This window comes from Hippocampus zosterae, chromosome 12 (genome assembly GCF_025434085.1).
Source record: "Hippocampus zosterae strain Florida chromosome 12, ASM2543408v3, whole genome shotgun sequence".
Classification (NCBI taxonomy): domain Eukaryota; kingdom Metazoa; phylum Chordata; class Actinopteri; order Syngnathiformes; family Syngnathidae; genus Hippocampus; species Hippocampus zosterae.
Genome location: NC_067462.1, coordinates 5,649,512 through 5,671,382, shown reverse-complemented (window position 1 = coordinate 5,671,382; position 21,871 = coordinate 5,649,512). Strand labels below are relative to the sequence as shown.

At 42.2% G+C, this 21,871-nt stretch overlaps 2 protein-coding genes across 5 annotated transcripts; one reads left to right on the top strand and one right to left on the bottom strand.

Annotated features, from left to right (window-relative positions):
• Positions 1–975: 975 nt before the first annotated feature.
• Positions 976–9,347, top strand: nfe2l2a (nfe2 like bZIP transcription factor 2a). The gene is made up of 5 exons (XM_052083134.1): positions 976–1,179; positions 5,345–5,611; positions 6,662–6,754; positions 6,838–7,038; positions 7,783–9,347. Exons 1-5 carry the CDS (start codon positions 1,141–1,143, stop codon positions 8,983–8,985), a joined length of 1,803 nt encoding a protein of 600 aa, XP_051939094.1. The 5' UTR covers positions 976–1,140; the 3' UTR covers positions 8,986–9,347.
• Positions 9,348–9,830: 483 nt separating this feature from the next.
• Positions 9,831–16,656, bottom strand: hnrnpa3 (heterogeneous nuclear ribonucleoprotein A3). 4 transcript variants are annotated; one of them, XM_052083138.1, is made up of 11 exons: positions 16,483–16,656; positions 14,789–14,911; positions 14,501–14,647; positions 14,221–14,431; positions 14,052–14,141; positions 13,895–13,966; positions 13,274–13,315; positions 13,065–13,190; positions 12,131–12,247; positions 12,001–12,061; positions 9,831–11,895 (listed from the first exon to the last, which is right to left on the bottom strand). In XM_052083138.1, exons 1-10 carry the CDS (start codon positions 16,498–16,500, stop codon positions 12,012–12,014), a joined length of 996 nt encoding a protein of 331 aa, XP_051939098.1. In that variant the 5' UTR covers positions 16,501–16,656; the 3' UTR covers positions 9,831–11,895; positions 12,001–12,011. The 4 variants fall into 4 exon arrangements, with proteins under 4 accessions (XP_051939098.1, XP_051939097.1, XP_051939095.1 ...); XM_052083137.1 differs by lacking the exon at positions 16,483–16,656 and adding an exon at positions 15,853–16,453; XM_052083135.1 differs by lacking the exon at positions 16,483–16,656 and adding an exon at positions 15,662–15,815.
• Positions 16,657–21,871: the final 5,215 nt, after the last annotated feature.

Here is a 21,871-nt window from a genome sequence, read left to right as displayed (position 1 = left end):
ACAGCCTCAGAAAACGACCAATCAAGGCTCACCTGTATTCTGAGTTTAATCATGTGACATTCGTAAGCTGAGCCGTGATTGGCCATTTACATGAGCAACTATGATGTCAGAGCAAGTGGCAAAATGGCCGCCCCCTTAGATGGATAAAAAGGGGTGGACTTTGCTGCCTAATTCTTATATCACAAACACATAATTTAATCACAATACTTATTTAGACTACTGGAACTGCATAGAACATACAATTGTCAAAAAACATTTGGCTACTCGACCCATTGTGTTGTCTTGGTCTTATTAAGTCAAAATGTGAACAACATGAAGAGAGGTTTGTTTACATACCAATTCTGAGTGCACCAGGAAATGAATTGGTCCACGGAGGCGCCCGAGAGATTATGTTAATTTTGCCATTCAGCTCTTTGGTTAAGAACAGCAAGTTGTGCAAAAAGTACTGAAACACTTAACAGTTGGACGGGTGCATTCAATGGGTAAGAGGCCGTATTTTTCCCCTGCAACGGTTTAGGTTCATCCTGGAATCTCCTCCAAAACCCAGATATCCATGACTTTTTGTGAGTAACGTATGTTGTGATAAGTAGTCAGTGAGCATCAATACATCCATTCCCTTTTTAATAGTTGTATTTTCATGGTTGCCAGGGCCCACCCTACCACCTCTAACAAAATCGACCAGCAAGGGGCGCTGTGAAACAACCAACACATCTTGTCTTCGGAACTATTCGGCTTCACTGTATGAGTTTTGTGTATTTTAATCCCCTAGTTTTTTCACTCCGCCTAAAATAATTTCTACGAAACATCATAACGTGTCAAAACTCGCATTCCATAAACGAGTGTATGAAGAATATGATCCAGTACACAGCGAGTTCGAACAGCGAGCAGAGGCCGTCCCACACACCTTACAGCTCGTCGAGGAGGGGGGAAGAGGGGCGGGTAGCAATCGGGAAACTGCAATCGGTGGGCAGGGCCACACGTTCCCGTGATATTGGTTGGGTAAGAGGAAGCAATATTTTCTCTACTATTCACACACAGAGACGGACTATCTCTTGGCCCTTTTTTCAACCGGGTGACCGAGGAAATTAAAAAAAACATATCGGGCTCCTTTAAGGCGTCTTTTCACGCAGTGGCACGTCCATGATGATAGAAATGGAGGTGATGAATTCCGGACAACAGGTAAATAAAACGACATTTGTGTATGACAACCTCACTGAAATGTCTTTTAAAATATACATTTTAGCCTTATTAATATGAAAACCGAATATCAACGCAACACGATATTCCAATTTACAAGGAAAGCCTTCCTTTTGGCTATTCCGCAAGTCATTAAGTTGTGACGTCTTTAGTTAAACTCGTTCGAATTCAACAGTTCTGGGTGTTTAAATTAATGCTTGTGGTTTGGTCACGACGAGTTGTCTTAAATAGAAAAGCAGCGTGTTGTTCCCCCCCCCCCCCTCAATATCGCGAGTTTCTCTCAAGAGCATGTGATCATCAATGATCTGATACGGCAGATGGGGAACCAGTTATAACCAGCCCCAACCTATGTTATTGCGCCGTTTCTTTTTCCGCCCCCAAACAACATAATAATCATACAGAAATAGTGTTCGAGGTGGTGTAAAAAGCCCTGGAAGGAAACCCATAACCTTCTGGGTAATTCCTGCACCCAGTTAAGTAATATGACGATGGATTTGGCTTGACCGGGACACGTTAGAACATGTCCAAATGGACTTGACATTCAGTGACCACAATATTACGTACACGACCCCGTGCGAGTTGTGTCGATGTCTAAAATAAAGGCGTTCTTGATTTAATTTACGACAACATACATTTCTGGGTTACGAAGGGCTCATAATGAGCAGCATAAATACGTCATATACACGTTCAAAAATTCTTTTATGACATAGAATTGTACGAATATTGTCACTGCACTTGACTTTATTGCTGTTTAAGCGTCGGTTCCGAGTTAGCTAGCCACCGTACGAACGGAACCGCGTCGTAAACCGAGGACGCCGTGTAATGCTCTCTTCCAGAGGTATTTATTACTGTGGCTGTATTTTTATATATACAACACTCACACGTATGTGTGCGTGAGTGTGATAATACTTGAATGTGTGTGTATGCATATATCTGCACAGATGCACAAATATATGTACAACTATATCTATCCCACACGGTGTCAAACTCAAGGCCCGTGGGCCAGATCTGGCCCACCACATCATTCTATTTGGCTCGCCAAAGCAAATCAAGCAGGTCAACTTCCACAATGCTTGCTAAACTTTGAACCAACATTTGAAACTGTCACGTGTAATGAATAACATTGAGATATTGTGAGTATTTTCATGTTCTTACAGTAACTTGAACAATAGTTGAACGGACCTTTAATTCTTGACATCTGATTTCAGAGCTAGTTATCCAACAAGAGAGTTGATTAAGATATCCTTTATTTGTCCTGCAATGGGGAAATTACAATCAGAATTCAGAAAGGAAAACGCTGGGTAGGGAGAGGGAAAAAAAACACACGCTTGAACTATCCACTTCCGAGGATAATTGAAGTCCAGGATCAAAAGACCCTAGCACATAAATAAGCATACGACAGATACAGCAAGTCACAAGACATAACATGTAATAAGGGGGGAGAATGAATGAGAGGGGGGTAACCGCAGCGATTAATAATTTATATGGTTTCACAGTAACAACGACCCTGCGGGGCAAACTAACTACAATGCAGCCTGCAATAAAAACGAGTTTGACACCCCTAAATATATCATCACTACATGTATATAAACATGAATGCATAAATCAACATCTCTATGTGTTGTGGCCAATGACTATATTCATCTAGCGTGGTCATTATTGTGAAGAAGTAATAGTGGTTTTTCCACGAGGAATTGTGGCGGCACTTTGGACTGTTTTGGAACATGTGTGTTCCATCATGAGTGGTCAAGGGGGCATGTCGGCTGACATAAGATAAAAGGCGGGCGTGCCCTTTTGTGAGGACCTTGTTGGTTTTTTTAAGAGGAGTTCAATGAAAAACACAAAAGACACACACGGGCGCACACATGCACAGTCTTCTCAACTCTCACCCACTTCGACAGTCCCATGTGTGACTTGTTCTCATGATGGATCTGTAATGGTTTAACACATTAACAACAGGATAGCGGTTGTCTAAAGGGAAGGCATGCAGTTTAACGTGTTGTATACAACTGCTCATTGTTTGGCAGCGATGACAGGGAAATGTGTCCTTATGTTGAGAATTAGTTTCCTTGTTCAGGGGCCAGCGGAGCTTTGGTGACAGCAAGCCGTTGTTTCAAATTGTTACTATTGATTTATAATGGCCAGTAGGCCCTGCGTCCAGGACTGCAATTGTGTTTTGACATCTCATGCCGACATTATGAGTCTCTTTCCTCAAAACGGGGATGTCTGCCCAGCTCTCATGTTGGGGGTGGGGGGCATATGAATGCCAAATGCACAGCCTGAGCACTCTTCCAATCTCTGATGCAACACAGAGGCAACGCGTGGGTCGCTGAAATGAATCCTAACTTTATGCGTACTGTTTGGTTCAGCAGTGGGCCCGAACTACCCTTCCCCTTCCTTGAGACTAGTGTATGAAAATCATATGAATTATGTCTACTTCTGAGCCATATATATAAGTCACATGCTCTAAACACTTCCATGCATGTTGAGTTGAGGAAACATTCCAAGCGCTTGTGAAATGGTTTCCTTCTGTAAATAAGTTCTGGTTATTAACTGAAAGAAGGGAGCAGTGGGGGTTTATTTTTGGATGTCCTTGTTTAAAAAGGCAAATCCATTTGAGCTTTTAGTGCTATCCAGCTGAGGCTTCAACATTCAACATGGGAACATATCAATTGCGCAGCTTATGTAAATGATCGGTGATTTAAGATGAAATACAAATACGTGTATTGCAGTACAAGCGACGCAAAAACTAAACTGAAGGAGACATATAAGGAATGGACTTTGTAATTACAGTGGAGTCAAAAACAAAACAACCACAACTCTGTTCCAGGAAATACAATATAATTGAAAGTGAACAAATACAAACTGAACATTTTAACATTCCAGCTCACCTTAATCAAGATGACAGTACTCACCATTTGACCCTGCGGGATGAACAGGAAGTATTTAGAAAGTGTAGCGAGGTTTGCAGATAGCAAATCGACTTCTGGCATAGAGAGATTTTGGTTGGAACTGCTGTACAAGTGAAAAAGAAGTGAATCAAGTACATTTTCAAAGTAAATTTAATCTACACTCCCTCTGTTATGGAACATATGCATGGCATGTGCGGAAGTAAAGAACAAGACAGAAATGCGTTGCAATCAGTTTCATTTCTCCTCACAAGGTCATCACATTTTCCTGTCGATTGAAAAAAAGAAAAGGAAAAGTCAGTGCAGATTGAAATGTATTAATACTGTGGAACTAGTATTCACAAATTATTAGGAATATATGCCTGTGACTGTTATATTATTATATTAGCTGTCTTTATTTATGACTGCATTTGTAACTCAATGCTAATTTTCCATTAGTCCATCAATCAGTACTACTCACCACTAGCATTAGCACTAGCGATATTTCTAAAATGAACTGTGTTGTATTTGAAGATAGATGAAGTTATTTTTGTTGTTTGTTTAGCTTTACAGTAAACTGCACAGAAGAATATTCATCACACTTTTGCTGTCACGCACGTTCACAGGGATTTGCATATTACAGATGGAGACATTTGGCACATGAATCATTTTTCTTTCATTTAATGTCATAAAGAAAGAAAAACTGAAACCACGATGTAATTATGCTTAATTGCCCAGCCCTAGTGGAACATATGATATAGACAAATGAAGGTTCTACTCGGGTCGGACCCAGATGGATTTTCTTAGGCTGATGCCAATATGTGGCAGAATAAAATACAAACGATTAATCGTCCAAACACTTCAAAAAATATGGAAAAAATTGACAGAAAATTGCAGATTTTTTTTTAAACATGAGTTTGAATGCCTTTATGTCTTATTTCATGTGTTACAAGGGTCAGTCATATTCTGATTAAATCGTGTGGCCTAATAATTGGTCGGCCCCTAGTTTCTACTCTAAAACTTAATTAAAGAGTGACAAATTGATTCCCACCTTGACATGATGGGCGTATCAAGTGTGGGTGGTGTCAAATGGCTAAAGAGAGAAGTCCATCCATTATTCATCTGTGCCGTCAATGGCGGCCTTGTTGTCAGACAAGGTACAGCGAGGGACAGGGTGTGGCAGGTGCAGCCATATCCACCACAGGCCAGTTCCGTTTGCGCCTGCCCAATCCTAACACGCCGGCGGCGTTTCTTCCCAGGACACGGACCTGATCGACATCCTGTGGAAGCAGGACATCGATCTGGGGGCCCGGCGCGAAGTGTTCGACTACAGCCACCGTCAGAAGGAGCACGAGCTGCAGAGGCAGCAGGAGCTGGCGGAGGAGAAGCGGCTGCACCTCCTCCGCGAACAGGAGAAAGCTCTGCTGGCGCAGCTGCAGCTGGACGAGGAGACGGGCGAGTACGTGCCGAGGCCGCGGCCCAACGTTTCGCTGCAGTCGGCCGCCACGCCCCTGGAGGCTGCGCAGGTACCCGTACGTGAGCGCTATTGTTCATGAAAGGCCCAACCTACTCCCCTTTCTTGCGATAGGCTGCTGCCTCGTTGTTGCTAGGTTACCGCCGTGCGTCATTAGTTAGGCTAAGTTGGCCCTGTTGTTTTGCTTCTCTTTGAAGCTACAAACTTGCGATACAATTTCCTCATTGAAATGAAGTGAAAATGCCATTCATCTGCCCCAGCTAAGGAAAAAATTAAGCGAAATAGTATTGTCATTTAAAAAGGGGACAGCTATGAGATGAACAAGTTTCTTAAAGTATAATTACTGCATATATTGCACTCATCGTGTTTTAGGAGGGGGTCTTTAAGGGGTGTGGCCAAGTGAGTGACATCAGCTCGACTGTTGGCCAGGATCAGGTGTTCTTTTTGTATTTGACTGTTTGGACCACTCCATAAACAGCTAAAAGTATATTGGCTGTCCTTGCCCAAAAGGAAGGGCATTGTGGTATCGCGAGTTTGAATTTCTTTCCACTCAAGCAGTGAACCTTGCAAGTACAAGTTGGGGGCACTGGGGTTGAACAATGAAACTCAAATTGACATTGCAATGTAGTGCAAAGGCTGCAATTTAGGAAAAGAAACATTTCATTTTGCTCGGTATAATTTATTTCTTGGAATCTATATTTTATTTAGATTGTGTTGATAAGCTCGGCACTTAAACGCAGTCCATGTACTGTTGCACGAAACATGACAAGTTGGAAGTGATAAAACCACATTTGCTTGAATTAATAAACTCTTTCATTTTAGTTCGTAGTTCATTCGCCTTTAAATATTATATATGTTTCAGTTCATTGCTTGTGTTTGTTAAAAAAAAAAATACATGAGAAGAGGACCTAGAAAAAAAAAAAGAAGAAAAAGATCGCGTCTTAAATCACAATCGCAGTATTTGGGGGGGTGGAGAGGATTCAGTGACATTTTTCTAAACCGTTCAGACGTACTTGTACGCCAACATACTACTGGAGACTTCTCAAACATGTGTACCCGCTAGCTGGTACATCACCACAGCTCTATCAACCTCTATTTGCAGGATGTCAGCTTCACACAGCAGGGTGCTGAGCCGTTGTCATTTGACGAATGCTTGCAGCTCCTCGCAGACACGTTTCCCCTTGAGGAAAATGAGGTAGGAAGCGCATAACAACAACAACAACGGTTTCCTTCGCCACCACCGTTAAAACCCTGGCGACCGCGTGCTTTACCTCCTAGGATGCGCCCGTTTGCCTGGACTCGAGCGGCGCGTCTGTAGCTAGCAGCCGCAGCAGCAGTGTTGACATGATGTCCCCCGAGCAGCCCTCTTTGGCCCCGCATATGCTTTCACCAGATGCCCTGACTGCTTCCCAGCTACAGAAGATGTCTCTGGATATTGAGCAAGCCTGGATGGAGCTGCTCTCACTTCCTGAGCTGCAGGTGCGGGCTGTGCAATTCACCGGTAGCTTTTTGGGCGCAGGCCAAAAACGTACGAACAGACCCGAAACTTCACTTTAATTACTTTGGAGGCTGGCTAAAATTTTTTTCCACTTTGAAAGGCACTCATAACAGCTCGAGGTAATGGGCATGGCCTAAGTTTCACAGCAGTCGCTTGTACTGACAAGCTGTCAACGATCCCTCCCTGCTGCGCCTTCGAGATATCGCTGGACCCACCTTACTAGCACAGTCGGGAGGGGTCTCTAGCCACTACATTAAGTGTGCACAAAGGGTTTTACATACGGCGCATGTGGGAGAGAATATACCAGATTTAGCCGAGGGCGCCGTAGTCAAATAATGTCACAGAATAGAAATTTTGTTGTACAAGTAAATATATTGTATTAAATAAACAACAGTGTTTGGGGCAAAAAAAATGTAGACTTGCCCTCACTTGAGCCAAGCTGTTTTTAAGCACCGGTAGTCATTTAGTTGCCGGGTGTGTCACAAATTCTGATGACAATCTGTATGACGCAAGTTGAATATTAATAGCACAGGATTAATGTCTGCCAAAATCGCTTACGCAGGTTAGCTTACTAGCACTATATAGCGGTGAAGAAGTATGGTGGCCTTTTGGGGTCAAAAAATGTGTTTGGTTTGAACTCATTCTACTGTATCACTCAACACAACAAAAAGCTTGGCATTGGAATTGCTGTTAATTTATTTTTCTTTTTTTTTTAATCCTTGCAGTGTCTGAGCCAACAATTAGAAGACACACTGGAGACGGCGCCCTATCCACTACCAAACAGCGCCGAAGCACAGGATCCAAACTACTCCTTTTACCCAATATCCAATCCGGCCCAAGAGAAAACCAATTTAAATATTTGCCCTACAGGTTTTATGAATACATTTGATGGCTCAGTTCCCAACGTGACCCCAACAGACGACGGCAACCAAATAAAGCCAGAAGTTCCCGAGTTAAATACTCACTTCAACCGGAATAACTTTTGCAACACATTTTACCCTGACGCTATGTTGGAGGAGGGCGGCAGTCAACAAGACCTCGAGAGAACAGAACGTAATCTCATGTCCGATGTCCAGAACTTGTACAGCCTCTCACCCGGTGATACATTTGAGCAGGACAGACACAATGTGTCTGCAGAAGTGCCCGATTTAGACTCCGGACTCTCCTCGAGTCCCCACGCATGCTCGCCTGGGAAATCTCTGTATGGAGATGAGGGTTTTGACGGCAGCGATTCCGACATGGAGGAGATGGACCAGAACCCGGGAAGCGCAAAGTCTGACTACTCTGAGATGTTCTCTTTAAACTTTCAACCAGATGACGTCCAGCGAGCATTTCCTCTGTCCACATTAGCGGTCCAGCTTCAAACCCAGCACAACGAGACCAAACAAGAAATGACGGATCCGGCCGAGGACAATGGGCACAGCTCCTCGCCCTTCACTAAAGACAAACGCAAGAGAAGGTCGGATTTGCGTCTCTCCAGAGACGAGCAGAGGGCCAAGGCCCTCAAGATCCCCTTCGGCATCGACATGATCATAAACCTGCCCGTCGACGACTACAACGAGGTCATCACCAAGAGCCAATTGAACGAGGCACAGCTGGCCCTGATCCGGGACATCCGGCGACGCGGCAAAAACAAAGTGGCGGCCCAGAACTGCCGCAAGCGCAAGATGGAGAACATCGTGGGTCTGGAGAATGATCTGGACTCGCTCAAGGAGGAGAAAGAACGTCTGCTGGGCGAGAAGTCCCGCAACGCCAGCAGCCTGAGAGAGATGAAGAGGAAGCTGAACAGCCTGTACCTGGAAGTGTTCGGCATGCTGAGGGACGAGGACGGCAACGGCATCTCCCCGTCTGACTTCTCGCTGCAGCAGTCGAGCGAAGGCAGCGTCTTCCTCGTTCCTCGCCCTAAAAAGACTTTGATCAAGAGCTAAAACCAGCCCCCTATCTTTGGCGTAAGGTACTGCGGTCATGTAGTCAGTAGCACTATGCAACAACTTTCAGCTTTAAGCATCGGTAGCTCTGCAGAACTATTGTATAGTTTGTGGTTCTTCTTTTTGGATGTTGTAATGTAATATTTTTGATATTTTATCTCTTTTATATTCTGCCTCCATATTCTACGTGATTATTTGTAAATAGGTGTGATATACAGCTGAGATGATAATTGTTACTGTACATGTAAATATTCATACTGTATAGATATTGCGTATGCTAACTAAATGAAAGATTTTGAACTATAATCCCATTGATCTGCTGCACGGGTTCTTAAGGTTTTCAATAAACCATCCTAAAGCCATACAGTTTTGATTTATTTATTTGTTGATGGAAGCATTGTAAAGTTATATGACAGCCCGTAACTGATCGATGCCAGATGGACATAAAGTCTAAGGCGCCATTATATAAATCGCAACGTTTCAGTTACTTGGCAAGGCAGAGCTGCAAATGAATGCAACTCGGTCCAGATACCACAAGTGTTTACACAATCGGCTTTTACCCAATTTCCCAATCAGGTGCCCTTCGTTTACAGCACTGCTGTTTGTGCAGTAACCTAAATCTTTTAATACGCCGATCTGGCGTCATTAAATCACGCCCGCTGCTTTTTGGATTGCACAACAAAGGCCATGATTGTTGATGCATGACTTTTACAATGATCTGACGGGGGCCGCGTACTCGATGTACAATTTGCCTGCCGTGCACTTTCACACACAAACACTACCATGAACTGCCAAGCCCAGATGTTACGTGTCCATGTGCGATAAATCAAAAGTGACACAGGTAGTAAACGGGTCAGAAACGTGTCATAGATTTACTTTTGAAAAGGGTGTAAACAGCATGTTACCAAAAACTTGACATCAAACAAAACATAAAAATAAGCATTGGAAAAACACCTTTATTCCAGCCCAAGCTATAAAGTCTCGTGAACGCTAATAGCAGTTAGAGACACACCCTCCTTTGTGCCATGTCTCGTGTGTGACCTTACGACACTGCATTTGATACAGCTTTCAGACTGGCGATGAAATTGGTTTGATAGAGTTCCAATCACATAAAAAAAAAAAAAATTCAATGGCCCAACAGGCAAGAAAGGTCAACTGGAACACCTTTTTATGTGTCATTGTGTGAATAACCTCAGGCCAGGGCTCTGCATTGTGGATTAAATTCGACCGTGGGCATGGCAAGGCTGAATGTGATGTTGCCATCAAATGGCTGCCGGTGCATCAATGACAAACAATTAGCGTGGCAAGTTTCTGTTCCATGAACACTTCACCCTACAACCAACTACTACATCAGCCATGTTCAAAATGTTTTAAAAAATAAACATTTGATAAGGGCAAAGGAATTGGGCTCACTGACTGCTTGCACCAACTACGGGATAGGTGGGGGATCCTGTTACATTAGCCACACTGATTGTATAAAATAAAAATAGTAACTCCCTCATACGGCTGGGATAAAAGGTTTTAGTGGCTTTTAGAATCTGACTTAAAACCGCTGAATACCTTGGAACCAGTAACTATCCCATGCTTATTGAACACGCACTGGTTTTGATTCATAAGACTTTGGTATGTAGGATATTCAGTTTAAAATGATTCATACAATGGCCATGTGTTGAGTTTGTACTTCTTGAAGTGGGAAATGCCAAGAAAGGTTAAAAACTGTCGAGATGTGAAAAGACCGCCTATGTTGCCATTTAGACTTTTTTGGTGGGGGCACTTTGAGCCAGGCGATACCAGCTCAACAAACGCAACACTAACTTGAAACAGAACATGAATCATTTTGGCCTTGTTTTGTGATTGTGCAACATAAATTCCTGAAGGTCACAGTGGAACAATACTTGACACCTGCCAATTTTTACCTTGAAAAAAAAAGGCAGCCTTAAAATATTTGGAAAAAGTCTTACCCATCCAGACCCTTCCGTGTTACCAGATCTTTACAGACTTTCCGCTTCTTTCCACATCTGCAAATCAAGCAAAGTGGTTACTCTTACCTGCTCGTTCTTGTTCAAGTCAGCTGTTGCTACATACTCACTCCCTTCTCAAGTCTCACACCTACAGTATTTAGTGAGTAAACTGCCTCAACAGGACACCCCCAATCATGGCCCCTCCTCCCCAAATGTCCATTCGCTAGCTGGCTTCAGGAAGGTTTAGCTAGCCTTGACTCTGCGAGCTTCCTCCGTGCCGGCGTTGCGCTGGCTGCCGCCTCTTCCTCCTCTTCCCCTCTCTCTCTCTCACAATGCTGACTGGTCCACTGTGCTGGCGCTGGCTGAAGACGTGCTGTCTGACCATCACGCTGCAGGCACTCGGGGGGGCGCTCCTATAACGCGACTATAGATGGCTTAGGGCTACTCGTCGTCGCCTCGTAGGTAATTGCGTACATCAGGCAGACAACACAATCTCACATGACTTCACTACACCATTTTTTTTTTTATTCGGGCTTTGCACAAACTAGAATTCCCTGAAATCTAATTCCAGACACTTGGAAGGTTTTAACTGGTGTTCACATACAAGAGTCAAAAGACACTGAACTCATCTGAGGAACTATGCGGGAAGGACAAAAACCAGGTTCATTCTAAGCCTTGTAAAACAATGAAAAATACAAGATATAAACGTGCTTTGGATTAGAAAAAGAAATCGCTCAACCCCTTGCACAACACCCAAACAGTTGCTTTGCAGACAAAAAAAAAAGAAAAAAAATCAACATTATAAAGTATCAATGTCTTGTTTTGAATGGACAGTCCTTTTTCCATAAAGAGTCTGACTCGTGTGCTCCGCTAATGCCTCAAAGTAACCTGCAGCTTTCCTGACAATTCCTTTGCTCACCGCCTCGACTCTCCTGCTAAGAACTGAAGCCTGTTGAATGGATACAGGATAGAACAAACAAGTTATTCTGCACTTGAATGGGCTTACTCTTACTCTTGGCTACGAGGGTCACTGCGACAGCCGATCCAAACTTACCGATGAAACGTTTAAAAGCGCCGCGAGCCGTAGCCCCCGCCACTCCCGGATCCGTAGCCACCTGAGAATGAAATACAACACTTACGTTTTGATTATGCGTTGGTGTTTTACTCCGGTGAGGACGACTCACCTCCGTATGGTCCGCCAGAGTTTCTGCCACCAAAATTGTTTCCCTTCATCGGACCGTAGCTGGACTGATGGCCACCGTAGTTACCACAATCATTGTAATTTCCGCCCCCGCCGTAACCTGACAGCAAATCCGGAGTCCAATTTAGCTGAAGCAGCCATTAATGGTAATTCTCTCAAAAAGCTACAGTGGAACCTCAATTCCATAACGGCTTACATCGAGTCAAATTTAGAGAATGCAAACTTTGGACTACAAACCGTGAAAACGCATGACATCACCACACCTCAAGAGAACTCATTATAACCAGTATGAAAGGACACTTTCTCCGAAAATAATCTAAGATGATGACATGGAAGGTATCATTGAAGTGGACTGTCGGGGGAAACAAGGACTGGACAATTTAGCAAATTCAAATCGGCATCAAAATGTGGTAGTAGGCGATTTTCAAATTGGAGAGGCTAGAGTTGGAGGAAGGAAAAAAAACCTTCATTACGGTCGCCAACACAGCGCGCCACACGGTATCTGTTGCAGTACCAAGACTGACCCGTTAGTCGGAAAACGCAAAGAGTTGAAGAAATAGAAATTACGGTAGGCTAATTGTTAGCTTATCTGGTAACTATGCTACTATTGCAATTATCTTGCTTAGACACACCTGATGCCTTAGGCAAACCTAAGATATGAACAGATATGTTTTGCTAGCTGCCGTTTTGCGCGGTTACTATTTTTGTTTTTGGTAGGTTTTGATTTTGACTCTGCCTTGAGTCGTGTATTCGAGTCCATCTCTTTGCGACGCTTGACAAGTTTGAATAAGGAAGGAAGACGTAAAGTGCTAGGTTGCTTCTCCCGCTAGCCGCCAATTGTGAGACGTGAGACACATCAGCGACTTTTGAGAGGCTCCACTGTACGAGGTCTTTCTGGAGATCATGAAAGGCTTTACCTCCGCCATTACCTCGGTACCCTCCATCACAGCCGCCACCAAATCCACCACCTTGATTACCATAGCCACCTCCATAGTCCCCACGTCCTCCATAGCCTCCTCCTCCACCATAATTACCACGAGGACCTATAAAAAAAAGTGAACACGTATAACAGGATAGTTCATGTCTGTTCAACCTTAAAAACGTAACTTGAAAGCTATTTACTCACCATCATAATCATCATAACCACCTCGCCCTCCATCATAGTTATCTGAGAAACAAAAGCGCCGTTATTATTATGAAAGACCGAATGGGAGTCATTTGTAAATCTGCAATTTTTATCCTTCATTCAGCCCGAAAAAGCTGTCTTATTGCTTTTTTTTGTGTGATCAAGCCGATGCAACAAAGTGAGGTGCCTCAGTTGAGCTTTCATCTTCACAAAAGTAGGGCTTTGCTGCCATCTTTAGGCATTCATAAAACGTTTTTTTTAATCAAACGTTGACAAGCATTAATGAACTGATTGTGCTTGACTTACACTGTTTTAATATCAACATCTTCCACCCGTGCAAATATTTAGGTTGTCGTTTGTTGTGAATTCTGTTCATGTGGCTGTTTGCAGAGGTTTTATTTCCAAACCGGGACTGTGCCCCTTGCTTTTAAGAATATAAAGAAAATCAGTTGGTCTCTCTCTTATTATTTTTTGTCTCTTGGACAGGTTGTAGCTAAGTGGATTTCATTGCTCTGTACTTGTGAAGTGCAATGACAAATTTGATTGGATTCCATTCGTTATGCAGCTAAATTCGTATCAATAGAATTACACTCATTTACATGTCTGAGAAAGACAACAGACCTCGACCGTAGCTGCCACCGCCTCCATAATTATTACTTCGACTCATGTAGTTACCAGAGCCTCCACTCCTTCCTAAAAGAGAGATAATGGGCAAATTAAAGATCGTACACAGTATATGCAAAGCAGCAATGTTTTATCTCATGGAATGTATGCTTACCCCTGTTATTCGACATGACGTTCATTTCTTGCTTCGAGAGCGCTTTCCTAACCTCACAGTTGTGCGCGTTGATGGTGTGGTATTTTTGAGCTTCAGGGCAAAACGCGGCAGTGAAAACACATTAACAACATCCCTTCGAGAGTCTGATGGCAAGCAATTAATCACATACCGACAATTTTGTCAACAGTGTCATGATCGTCAAATGTGACAAAGCAGAAGCCTCTTTTTTTGCCCGAAGAGCGTTCCTCCATGATGTCGATGCATTCAATCTTGCCGTATTTCTTGAAATAGTCTCGGATGTGGTACTCTTCGGTGTCCTCCTTGATACCGCCTACAAAGATCTTCTTCACTGTCAGATGAGCGCCTGGTTTATTGGAGTCCTGAAGCAAGAGTGATCACCACAATCATACACGCGTGTCACGTGAGCGCCTGCTGTGCAGTTCGGGTACCTCTCTGGACACGGCCCTCTTGGGCTCAACAACTCGGCCATCTACTTTATGAGGCCTTGCTTTCATGGCGTCGTCAACCTCCAACATGGAGGAGAAGGTCACGAAGCCAAAGCCTCTTGACCGTTTGTTGCTGGGATCTCTCATCACCTGAGGAATACAACACGGTTGTATCATAAAACACACTGACAAAATAACTATTGCCCATAAACCTTTTATTCAAGAAATCTCTCTCTCTCGCTCTCTCTCGATAATGTATAGTAAAGAAATTAGTTTAACTTAAAAACATACCACACAGTCTGTCAGTGTTCCCCATTGCTCAAAATGGGCCCGTAAACTCTCCTCTGTAGTTTCAAAGCTCAGGCCACCAATAAAGAGCTTCCTGAGCTGCTCCGGTTCTTTACAGTCACGGTCCTGCACGTTCATCACCAAGTGTGGTGGCATTTAAAAACACAGAAAGCACACAGAGTTCACAACATGAATCACACATTTGGGAAAAAAAAGGAAGCCTAAGCAAAGTTGTTTTAATGAGAGGAATTAATTTAATGTTTATTCAGTATAAATGTGAATGTAATAACACCGAACTACTATGATTGGTGAATTGCTTAAAATAGGTAAATATTTCACCACGACGCAATACAACCACAATAATAAACATGCTGATAACATCCCTCTAACATGATCAATTCACCCCAATATTGAATTGATTCCCCCGCATCTTGACAATGTCATTCCTAACTATGTGTGTAGTTAATGCTTGTTTGTTTGTTTGTTTGTTTCTCAACTTCGAAAATGTAATTTTAACTACATGACCACATTACAGGAAGACAACACGACAAACAGGGTGGACAAAAAAGTAGGCATATACAGCAAGTCCCCCACCATCGCAGGGAGTTACCTTCCAGAATATGTGAAAATCCACGATAGAAATACAAATACAGTATCGCATTTAAAGACACCCTAGCCATGTTTTAACATTTCTAGTCTTTAAACACTTTTAAAACAACACAAACACATTTAAATGGATTATTACACATTCAGAGAAAGCAGCAGCAGTGGACAACACAAGTGACAGAGTACCAACTGTAAAAACAGGGAAATAAAAGCTACAATACAGCAGGACCGTGTGTACACATTTTTAGTGAGTTTAATAAAAACATTTACATTTTTATCTGGCCACCTTTTCCTTCTTGACTTTGTTCCTTCCCTCAGAGTTCCTTTATATTCCGGCATTCAAATTTCAATCTTTCCTTTGCTGAAACCTACCTTACTTCCTTCCTTTCGATCGGCTATTTACTCATCAAACCTTACATCCTTTCTTCCTGCACTTAAACCTGTTTTTCTGCCTTCCTTACCTCCCTTCCTTCCACCACAGACCTGCTTTTCTCTTCTCTCCTTCCACGCCCCTTTATAATCTGCATCTTTCCTCTTTTTGCTTGCAACGATTACTCTGCCTTCCTTCGGTCCCTGCATAGAACTGGTTATGATCCACCGTCTTTGTTCTTGATACAGAATATTCGCGGATCTCAAAAAGTTAAATTTTAGAAGGGTATAGAATCCATTACCTAATTTGGGCAAACCATGATTACTACAATGCTTTAATATTACAGAACAAATGTCATTACAAGGCTCGTCGCTTTTAAAACGCGCTGCACACGACCAGGATTAATTAACCAAAACATTCACATATTAAATGGTTAATTATACAATCTTTGAGCTATCGTCTCAAACGGTACAAGTTTTAAACGGTTATTATAAAATAAAAAGTGGCGCCCTCACAGCTTCGTGCTCGCCAAGTGCTACCGCTAGCTCTAGCCCACATGCTAATTCAAACCACACGGCGAGCTTTCAACCCGGAGCAACAAAGAGCACAGATGAAAGACGGCACGTCACATCTGTCATCGTGTTTAGGGCTGTGATGACGCCATCACCTCGACATGCAAACGTATAACGAATTAGAGAGGAAAATATGCATAAATCCCGACCTCCATTTTGATGTCCATTTCAGTTGAGAGGCGGAGCTGGTCACGTGACAATGTCTAACCGATACGTATGTGAGCATTCGAGATAGTTTTCCTTCGTCGACTCGCAACCAAAAGCAGCACAAGACTTGTGTGAAAATATTACATTCAGTAGTTGTTTCGCCTTAAAGCGACATGTTTTTCTAACGGCATCTTTCGTGTTTGCTGCGAAGGCAACCACATTTAACACAAACAACTTGCGCCATCTAGTGGTTTCACGTGCCTGAAAAAAAAGGCCAGAATTAGTTAGAAAAACGTGCACTGAGTGGGCCAACATTACGTATACTGTAGTTAATTTTTTGAACTACTTTTAAACTTTTACATTTATTTCACAATTTAATATCGTAAATTCTAAACTGGGATTCAAAATGGGTTTCTAAACAGGGCTCAGGGATGTAGCTATGGTTTCAAACGAGGGTCAGTATTTTGAACAAAAGTCAAGACTTCTAAGTAGGGTATATAGAACTTGTGGGAGACCCTACAGGTGGCGGTGATCCCCACTTCATCCTTGTTCCAATCTCCCTATACATCCTTGTAACCTTTCTTACTCCCTTTTCATACCATCCTTGATTTCGTCCTTGAATCCTCTCCATGTTTTTCTTCCTTCTATCCATTTCCCTTTTCTTTTCATGCACCCTTGTTGCTGTCTTTTCTTTTACCCTCGCTTTCTTTTTCATTACTCTATTTCTTCTTTTCCTCCAATGCCATCCTTTTCTTTCTAGCTCATGTTCTCTTCAACCTTCTGTTCGCCTCCTTCATTCCTTCTATATTTATGTGGTATTCCCCCCCCCCCATCCTTTCTTTCAGACTATCCTTATGTTATCCCCTCCTTCCATATATCCTTGTAACATCTTTCCTACTACCCAGTCTTCAACTAATTTAACATGAAAGCTTTTGGAATCCGGCCTAGCCCACCAAGCATGGGGAGAACATGCACATCCACCACACACAAAGGAACCCCCAATCTCAGAACTGTGCTCAGCACTCATCCACAATGCCAAATAAATAACCATTATGAAAAAATTAACGAAAAGAAAAAAACGTGCTGTAAAGGGATTTATGTCCACTGATTCTTGATGGCACATAAAGAAAATGATGTCATGTGATGGTTAGGTGCAATAAATATATTTTTAAAGCTCCCATCTGTAATGGGGAAAACATGACAGAGTATTTGCTTCCTTAGATATTCTGATAAGCACGACTGGATGTGTATGATCTATTAGCCAGATGCTCCAAAGCCTGCGTGAGCCTAACCAGCACGTCCAAATATATGACTGTTTTATGGCTCAGACAATACTTGTCATTAACTTTATTGTCCTCGGTGAGTAAAATACAACCCCAATAAAAAAAGGCCAATGCTGTTCTGACACTGTTAATGCTAAGTATTTAAAATCAGCCCAAATGCAGACATGTCTTCTATTTTGACCCGTGTCTCTGTGATAGCAGTTACAGCTCGGAGATGAAACCTAACATCAACTTGTACATTTCAAATAGAATATAAGAGATAAGAGAGATAAGAGATATCCTTTATTTGTCCCGCAATGGAGAAATTTACAGTCAGAGTTCAGAAAGGAAAACACTGGGTAGGGAGAGGGAAAAAATGTCCTAATTTTCTTCACCATCACTAAATTTAACGAAAACTAAATTGTTATCAAATCATAGTTTTATTGTCCTATTGTCAGGTATACAAATTGTTGTTTTTGTATTAGTATCCCGCCCTGTCAAGCCATATGTGATTATTATCTTTGGGGGGAAAAATGCCACAGAAATACATTTTAGTTCTACTTGCTGCAGCTAAACATTGAATTTTGGTTTCTTGCCAAGCATTTCAGTGCAGTAGACCGAATGCCTACGTGCATTTGATGAATGTACTTGCTTTAGTGCTTGTGTCACACCATATAAATAAAGCTGATGTATTAGTCCTGGTCTGTAGCGATCATAAACTAACAGGGCAGGTATGTTAGTTTTTCACACCGACAATAGAAGTTATAAACTTACGATCATCAGCACGGAGTGCAGTGAGCCTGATGAATAATGTCTGAATAGAAAGCCCCCATTTGTAATTTTGTGCCGCACATTTTGAAAGATGCGGCCTTCTTAGGCGCCTGTTCTGTTATTGAGCTATTCATTTGCTACAAAGAAGTAGCGTGGGAAAAAAAAGAATACAAATGAATATTTCATGGCTTTCATTAAAAGGTCTTAACAATCCTTCCTTGCTTGTAACGCTTTGTGTCATAAAGCAGACCCTCGAATCACATACGGGCGGAGGCGAAGGAATCCTTGCACGGACGAAAATGCTGCACTTAAAAGCTATATTCAATAATTCATATTGCTTTATAGCCATTTTAAACCTAAATTATGGTGAGCTGTATATTTGGTGGTAAGCAATGGCTGTGTAGCGACACGTCAGCAAAAATAACATGCACAGTAAATCTTCAGACAAGTATGTGCGTTTGTCTGATGACATGATGTGAGTATAAGCCTACTACTCATCGGTCACGAGTGATTCGATAAAAACTAAGAGGCCTTGTATAAGCCAAAAATAACCTATCTCTAATTTACCTCTCAAGCACACCAAAAACTCTCACACATATCAAAAAACTTCTCAGCCTGATAAAAAAAACCCTCTGTCAAACACTTACCCAATAAAGCCTGTCACATACAACAAAATAATGCACACACACACACCCAAATACCTCTCACATGCACACACTAAAAAAACTTCCTCACTTTGAACTTTTACACACATCTAAAAACAGTCACAACAAAACCTCCCACAAACAAGTACCTCTGACTCGCGCCACAAACTTTCACATACAACCAAATGACCGCTTTCACTAAAAAAAACATTAAAAAAAACTCACACTCGTAATAAAACACAAACATGCACAGACACACGCCCACACAAACACTCAAAAACTGACATATACCAGAAAACCCCTTTAAAATAGTGCTCTTGTTACTCCAAAACACCTTTACTTAAAACAGTTATCTAAAAAAAAACTCAGGTAGACAGAAAAAAATGGTAGATCAAAAATAGTGTGTGTAAGAGTCAAAAGTGATGTGTGGAAGAAAAGATGCTCAACAAATCAAACGGAAGTCATCCTCAAATTTCTAATGCTTATTGCCTCTGTTATGCAATCAGTCAGGAACAAAAACAGTGCTTGAGTAAATATCTAATGAAAATGTATTGCACAGACGTAATTTTAAAAAATTGAGGTAATTGAACTGCGGCGAGGGAGTCATGATTTCAAAAACCTCTAGAGGGAGCCCGCGTACCACTACCCTCATAGAATCACTGTTTGAAGTGAACTAAACCTGTTACTTTCTTCTATTTCATTGTATTCCTGCTTTGTGGCTGTGTTGAGTAGACAGAATAGGCGAAATGCCACTGAAACCTTACGACAACCGTAGGCATCAATATCAACATATCTATCGATCTATCTATCTACAAGAGCTTATACATATCGAAACAGATCTATATTTTTAAGGTCCACTAGATGGCAGCATGGTCCATGAAAAGGCAAAGCTTCGCCGTCTCTCTTCACAGCGTGCGGATGCCAATGCGGTTGTCAGACAAGAAATGGTTATTTCCCCCTTGTGATGAGATGTCTGGCAGTCGTTTCCAATTTTAATTATATTTGTTTGCTTGTTTGTTGCCATCATTGAGCCATGATCGGGAACACTTTCTTCTAATGAGCAAAATACTTGGCGAATCAGGATTTTCATGAAGGATCCATTTTGAAAGTCCCCTATCTATTTATTTCTGTTTAGATTGTTATTGTATTGTATGTCGCTGACCTTGTCCCAATGAGATTTGGACTTGGCTCCACATGCACATCAGGGAGCAAACCTGCAGTCGATAACCCGTGTTTTGGCCAGACGGACATACGCACACGGAAACTGTGAGGAAATGGACATCCAGAAGAGGGAAACCAAGCAGTCCATTTAGATTCTGTCTACACCTTTTCACATGCAAGTACAAAGCCGGTCTCACACGTCGGTGTTGACTACAATCGCTCCCGGAGGAATTCAGGGAAAGAACAATTCCTTGCATCTGTTTCCTGTTCACTCGCATGGAGGAAACGGGGTGTAAATCACAGCAAATATAAATAGAATCAGCATTCAATTTACAGGAGATTGGTGTAGCCTTGCGGTTTTTTTTTTGTTTTGGTTTTGTTGCTTCTGTGAAACCGATGTGGGCATATTTGCATTCAACAGAGGATGTATAGAATAAATGAAATGCCTCAAGTGTTGATGGCACTTGTGACTTAGAGCGTCATGTCGCACAACCCGAGCCTTGTTTTTAAAACCACGGCGCAAGTGTACATATACAAACAATGTATAGACAGCTTAAAGTGTCATTTACATTGAAAAACATTCATGCTATACCCTCACTAATCACATACAGGAGATGTGCATTTCCGCTTTTTCATTGCTCGGTGGTATCAGGCTTCACCTAAAATGACAATATGTTTAAATGTAATATTTGGTCGTTCAATTTAAATGAGCAACATATTCTGCAGGATATTTATGATTTGTATGACTTCTTTCTGGACGGATGATCATTGAATCACCTCATGTTGACTAGACGTTTGTTTTGAAGATTGTCCAGAAGAAACTCCCATATGCTCATATTTTCACTCATAAATCCACAGGCAGTGATGCACCTACTTTGTATGTTAATACCAACTGAAGTCTTTTGAAGTTGATACACGAGGTAGTGCTTGACACGCCATATTGACACTGTCAAGCAAGCCTGGACAAATCTCTTTTGAATGAGCCAGAGGTCAGGAATGTATCTGTTTCTCAAGTGAAGAGACAGAAAATGTCCCTTTTTGTCAAATCCCTTTCCAAAATGAACAGCCTAGAGAAGGAATTTGGTGTATTTGTGTTGCAAGACTTTGCGAAAGTCCATGTGAATTATCAACTGAAGCCAGCCAATGACCTTTACCGTCTTGCTTTGTTTGGAGTGCAAAACGGCAGGAGGAGAGCCAGTGCTCGGAAAGAGTCCAATGCATCAGCCTATTGATGAGGCGAAGATAGCGTGCTGTAATAAAAACCTTTATTTACAGCTCCGACACGAGGCCGCTAATTGACTGCCTGGACAAATGGAGAGACTCGCCGCTCTCCATGCGTCCGGTCATAATAAACTGGATGTTGTTATCAGTGCACTTCCAAAGTCATGTGACCATCACACAACTCATCTGCCTTTTTGTCACACAGTTCATACACAAATGGGGTGCGGGGGTGGGGTGGGGGGGTACCAGTTGCATGTGGCCAATCATGGCCAGCATGCAAGGAGAAATGTCTCCTTGCATGCAAGTTATTATTAAATTGTACCCGTCAATTT

Coding starts and splice junctions, on each gene's coding strand:
- nfe2l2a (XM_052083134.1), top strand. CDS start 1,141: ATGATGATAGAAATGGAGGTGATGAATTCCGGACAACAG. Junction 1,180..5,344: donor TGATGAATTCCGGACAACAG/GTAAATAAAACG, acceptor GTTTCTTCCCAG/GACACGGACCTGATCGACAT. Junction 5,612..6,661: donor CGCCCCTGGAGGCTGCGCAG/GTACCCGTACGT, acceptor CTCTATTTGCAG/GATGTCAGCTTCACACAGCA.
- hnrnpa3 (XM_052083135.1), bottom strand. CDS start 15,730: ATGCCGGAATATAAAGGAACTCTGAGGGAAGGAACAAAGTCAAGAAGG. Junction 13,191..13,273: donor TGGTTATGATGATTATGATG/GTGAGTAAATAG, acceptor TTTTTTTTATAG/GTCCTCGTGGTAATTATGGT. Junction 12,248..13,064: donor GTACCGAGGTAATGGCGGAG/GTAAAGCCTTTC, acceptor ATTTGCTGTCAG/GTTACGGCGGGGGCGGAAAT.